Source organism: Epinephelus moara, chromosome 12 (assembly GCF_006386435.1).
Source record: "Epinephelus moara isolate mb chromosome 12, YSFRI_EMoa_1.0, whole genome shotgun sequence".
Classification (NCBI taxonomy): Eukaryota; Metazoa; Chordata; class Actinopteri; order Perciformes; family Serranidae; genus Epinephelus; species Epinephelus moara.
In genome coordinates, this window is record NC_065517.1 from 15613879 (window position 1) to 15619878 (window position 6000).

Genomic DNA, 6000 nt, shown 5'->3' on the forward strand with positions numbered 1-6000 from the left:
TAGCTTGGATGAGCCTGTATGTTCTGCACTACAGTACAGACCATGTACAATAGTTGAGTCATACTCATGCATATTCAAGTGGAATCATCACAATTATGTTTCACTGGATTCCAGTAGTTTTCAAGCCTATTCTTAAAATAATCACATCCAGAATTTGTGCAGTGAACTGTATCTTTGCATCCACACGTTGACGTAGCTGATTCCCCAGTGAGCTGTACGATATTATATGGAATTGACAGAAATTTAGAAATGTTGAAGAGCAGGCAGGAGGGTATTAGTGGATGATGGCGTGGTTAAAAAGTCGTTTTTTTTAAATGTATTCATCCACATTTGAATTGTTGAAATGTTTATGTACACGCTGTGGTGCTGCAGCACTACAGAATATGACTTGCAAGCACTGTACACACACACACACACAAACACACACTCTACAATATTCCACTATCTCTGTCTCTTTCAATCCCTTCGTCCAGAAATACATGGAGAGCTCAGAGGTCTATTTCTGACTCACTTTGACGCTAAAGTCAGTCAGGCATTGCTGATGATGACACACATGCACTCACACGCGCACACACACACGTGCCCGCTCACACACACACACACACACACACACACACACCCTAGGCTAGGTAATACATTTGTTTTAAGGCATTCTCCTGACGATGCAAAATGACACGCTGCCCGCTCTGTTTCCCAGCGCTCTGACAACAACCAGAAACTTCCAGCCCTGATTCACTGTGCACAGGCTTTAAAATCAGGCTCATTCCTTTAAAAAATCCTCGGCCCACTTCTTACATGCTATCGCCCTGAATTATAATTTACATAAAACTTGTTGCCATAGCAGCAAAAACCCCTATGTTACCTCCTTTTTGACAGAGGCACTACAATAAAAGGCAAAACCATCAGAGAGAGTATAACTTATGAAATACGGCTTTCCAAAAAATTATGACAGCAAAATCCTCGCCGAGCCCAGACTACACAAAAGGGCCGGAAAGCAGCTTTGTGGGATTAAAAATTACTGCGAGAAGTCTTAAATAACAGCGGCAGCAAACAGGTCCCGCATCACAAATCATGAAACTCAATGCCACGGGAGAAGAGCAATCAATGACTGATTTACTGACAAAGCATGAAGTCCCTGCAAAAGCGTATGGAGCCAATGCTTGAGTCAAAGCTGATCTGACAACACTGCTGCATGCTGTACTTTCTGTATTGGTGCATTTCTAAAGAGCAGATAATCATCAGAAATCAGGAAATTCAAAGAGGAAGAGGCCAGTCAAGAAAAAAAAATATGACAAGAAAGGGAAGGAGAAATTCAGGAGTGTCAGAACTAAAAAGGGAACTGATAATGATATGCAAAGTAAGAACACAAAAAGACACTCAGGATTAAAGTAGGCCAGTCAAAGTATGAGATAAAAAATTCAGATGCCTCAATCACTCTCGAGTCATCCTCAGACACAGCGAGCTGGAAATCAGTCAGCTCGTAATGTGTCGGAGAGCTGCTCCGAGAGGTTTCAAGGTTGCTATTTATTCCTGAATGCAGCTCTGGCCCCACGGAGATCAGCGGTCAGTGAGAGCAGATGGCCTGCATGCTATCGGCCCATTCCCCTGCTTTGTTGCGGCTTAATACAACAAGGCACGGGAGATGCGAGGCTCAGATGTGATGCCTGTGGGAATCATGTGACTTGACATATGAAAATGCCATTCACCATGGTTTTAGATGGTAAATGCTACATGAAAATACTCAGCTTTTACCTTGTAATATTCAAATAAATGTATAAATCTATAATATATTCAATTGAACTAGGTTTAATATTGTATTTTTATTTTTAATTCAAATAAAGCTGAAACTGAGAACTTTTCATGAGCAATTTTGTGATCACTATGCTTGAAATTCCTATTATTCGAGGGTTCACTTGATGTCCATCTCAGGCAAATGTATCATGTACTGTGTGACATGTCAACTTAGTAACCTCTGATGCACTCATCCAAGTGCCCAACCCCTTCACAGACACAGAGGATGCCCCTAAATCTGGCCCTGAACTGAGATATCACATGGACAAACACCAAAACACTCCCTATTACAGTACACAGCCCTACAACACTCTCTGCATGATGATGCATTCAATGTTAATAATGTAACACAACTAATCCGCTGTAGAGGTTTACAAAAGTTTCGACATGCCTTGCCTGTCTCTCAAAGAAATGACCTTAAATGTGAAAGACATGATTTGTGCATGGGCATAGATTTCAGGGGACACGTAACCCTCAATATTTATAACATGTTCATTTGTCCCCCTAAGTTAGATAAATGAAAGTATCAGAAGATTTTTGTTGTGACAACTCCATAAACAGATGCAGAAAATGCACAAAATGGTGCATAAACATTCACCAGAATGCAGGAAATTAAGTGTTTGACACTCAAAATCTGTACATCCTTGGAATTGTGCAATTATAATGCACATTTAGCACAGTTTGTGATGCGTTTTTGTGCAGAATTTTTTCCAATAAGCATGTCCTTTTTCCTTTTTTGGTATTGCTGCTTGACATTGTTCTGTGCCCTTTTGTTAATTTTCCGCTCAAAATAATTCAACATCTTTAAGCTAAAACGTGGCCTAAACAAAACTATTTTATCATGGAGGTAGAGTAATTTAAGTGCTGTCAAACCAGCAGCAGATGCATTCATATTGTTCACTTTTCACACAAATTTCAGCCCAGTGCTTACTGGGTTTGTACTGGATTCTGCTAAATAAATTGAATTCATCCACCGTGACACAACTATGACTCCTTATGTAAAGTAAAAGAGGTGTTTGCTACTGTTCCGTTTACCAAGCTGCCACTCTGAGACATCTGCGAAACTTCTGAAGTTGAAAATAAGAATTTCAAGCAGAGTGATCACAAAAATCGCCTCTAAGAATTTGTTTTGTGAATTCAATTAGCTTTATCTTCGAAAGCTTCGACATTTCTTGACATAGTCAGCTGTATAATGGGAGGGTATCAAGGCATGTGTACATACCTGCCTGTATATTTGTTAGTATGCCTAAAAAATAGAAAATATAATGTGTGTAATTTCCTCAGTGTTTGTGTTAAATACATATGCTGGATGTTATGGTATAGAGATTGAGCAAACAAGGTGAAAAGACTTTTTTTCCCTTTCAATGTGACTTTAAAGAGCCCACACTGCACTAAGCCTTGGCACACACCTAGCCCAAGGCTGCTGAATTATGATTTTTTTTCCCAGCCTCCACTTCCTCAGCAACAAAGAGAAATACTGAGAGCACAAATCTTGTGTTAGTGTCAGTAGCAAATCCTTTGAGGATATAACCAAGTTGAGGTGTCAAAGTCCTCAGCAGCAAAGAAGAGGCCTCTCCAAAAAAAAAAAAAAAAAAAAAAGCCACCTGGAAATGTGTGTGAGGCAGCATTAGACCTACAGCTTGATGATAATGACATACTGGAACTACAAACATGCTTTGACCCTGGGTGAATGCGGCAGAGGGGTTGCTATTCCGCGTTAGAAGTTTGAACCCTGTCATTTTAGCAAGTGAGAGATGAAAGCACTGCTCCTCAGGGCATAAAAAACATTTGAAATGCCCTTGAAAGCCCACAGGTAGAGTCAGTGGAGAAATATAACATCCTCGTCAGCTGAGCCAAAGCAAATAAAATGTTTAACTGAACTAATTCCTGTTAATAAGCTTCTGAAATGAATGTATGCTATATTAACAGTACACATTTTTCCCAGAATTGCATGCTACATAAATAAATACACATCAAAAGGCACATAAATTCCAATTCAACACACATACAACAGGGGAATAAGAAGGCATATAATCAAATATTCTACATAAGCAAATAAGGAGAGGGTACAGGGAATTGAATAACTGCAACAGGATGCAGTTATCAAGCGAGCATGTGTCTTATTTTTTAATCTGTGTCTCATTTCCAAGTACTGCTTGTCATCAAGAAGGATCAAAGTTTGGAGGAAGTGCCTTATTTAGCTGCATGATTATTTATAAAGGGCCCCCAGAACAACATTAACATGGCCAAGTAAAACAAAACGCCAGCACGGTGTGTGCTGCTACAGGTGATTAATGGCTGATCTGATTATTGCCGTGGCTAATGACCCGATATTGATGGATGCAGCATCCGAACAGACCGGGCTCGCCTTTGGACAGCTCATACCTCCAAAGTGTGCCGCTCTTGCCACCAAACTACGTTGAAGGAATTCACAATTTTAGGTTTCTTTACTGTTTCACTTCAATGCGTGTTTGTATCGGGGATTTTAAGATATTTTAAGAACAAGCAGTAGCTGAATTTTAATTCGGGCTAAAATTAAACTACCAATCTGAATGTATTTAATGAGAATCCAACTTTAATCATGAGTTTACCTCTTAATCCCTACACCAAAACACAGCACTAGTGAGCAGCGCCAATTAATTTAAAGAGTTCATTATATTAATTTGGAAATGCGTGATTTTTGTATTATATTCACGCCGAAAGTACAAGAATATGCTTCTAATTTAGATAAAAATCAACATATTGTGTTTCCTTTTAGAAACTGTCATCAACAGGAGATAAATGACTAAATACGCAGAATTCCCAACGGGGTCTGGTGCCGAGTTCTCACACATGAACGGGAGGCAGAGGGTTTAACCCAAGGGTTGATACAGTGCTCAGGGAGAGTGAAGAACAGGCCTCATAATAACACTCCTTACCTTTGTTAGCTGTGCTATTTTCTTGCTCATCTTCAGGTGCAGGTCTTGGGTATATTCCATGGTGATGCCGGTCTGAAAGGACATGCTGCTGGCTGAGGATGAACTAAATTTCCCCTGACCGGCAGGGCAGTAATACTGCTGCCAACCCGACCCAGTCGCCATCTTCACGATGATGCTTCAGATGCTTAAGAGAGATATGGGCTGTAATAATAAAGTGGACGGTGTGAGGAGACGGCCAGCGAGCGGCGGAGGACAGGACCGGGACAGTGTCGGATTTTTGCCACGACACAACACAAATTAATCAAAAATATGATGCCTTTTCAGCCCACAAACTGTTAAAAATTGGTTTCATGTTGCTCAGCTCCGGATAACAATAACAATAAAGGAGGAACTGTGTTATTTTTAAGCTCCAGAAACGTTAGCTACTACCATCTTGTCCGTTCAAAAATGTGTCCGTTAAAGCGGTCCGAGGTGCGGGTCCTGTCTGCTGTCACCTGGCGCTGATGTGGAGCCGTTGTCGGGCAGCTGACTGGCTCCCGGTCGGTCACCTTGATACCGAAATGTCTCAACGGGGGCCGTTAAGAGTGATTCCTCCTCGGTGCATTCCGGCTACATTGACGGAGAGTGTGTAGAGATTGGAGGTACGTGTGTGTTAGTTAGGGAAGAGTGTGTAGGACAGGCTCGGCGGTTGGTTGCTGCTCCTCTGTTGCCATGGATCACCTCAACAGTTTATGCTGCATTCACGTAGGATGGGAGTAGCGCTGCCTTCAGGTGCTGTGGGAGAAATCGAAATCAGGACGGTGAGCGCACGTGAACGTGATGAACATGACGCTGAATGCCAGATGTGACGTTCAAGGGGTGGGTGGTGTTGTGTGGCGATGCTGTGATTTTAATATAAATCACACTTTGAAGAAATTTAAGCTGTGTACTTGGATGTTTTGGGCGCGTGCATGAGAGAACAAACTCACCTGGCGGTTCTTCAAAATAAAAGACCTCATTAGGTCTGAGACAAATGCAAACATACTGATTAAAGCAACTATATTATATACAGTATATATCAAGTTTATCAGCTGAACTTAATTATCACAATTAGCTGGATTTAACACACTCATTTATTTGTTTTAAATCAGCTGTGGTTTCATCATATTGACCATCCATCTTTTTTTTCTGTGACAACAATATTCAAAAAAAAAAGTTAAACAAAAAAGTGAAATAATATATTAAGAGAATAAATACAAATACAAATAAAAATACATAATGAAAACTATAATTTTGGTGCCGCAAGTTTATT

General features: G+C 40.6%; 1 protein-coding gene across 1 annotated transcript in view; it reads right to left on the reverse strand.

Moving 5' to 3' along the window:
- LOC126399190 (protein FAM184A-like) overlaps positions 1-5416 on the reverse strand; it is a 202465-nt gene extending 197049 nt beyond the window's left edge. The window contains exon 1 of the mRNA XM_050059031.1: positions 4710-5416. Within this exon, the coding sequence (XP_049914988.1) occupies positions 4710-4871 (162 nt within the window). The 5' untranslated portion in view covers positions 4872-5416. The remainder of the gene's footprint in view (positions 1-4709) is intronic.
- Between the last annotated feature and the right edge of the window lie 584 nt (positions 5417-6000).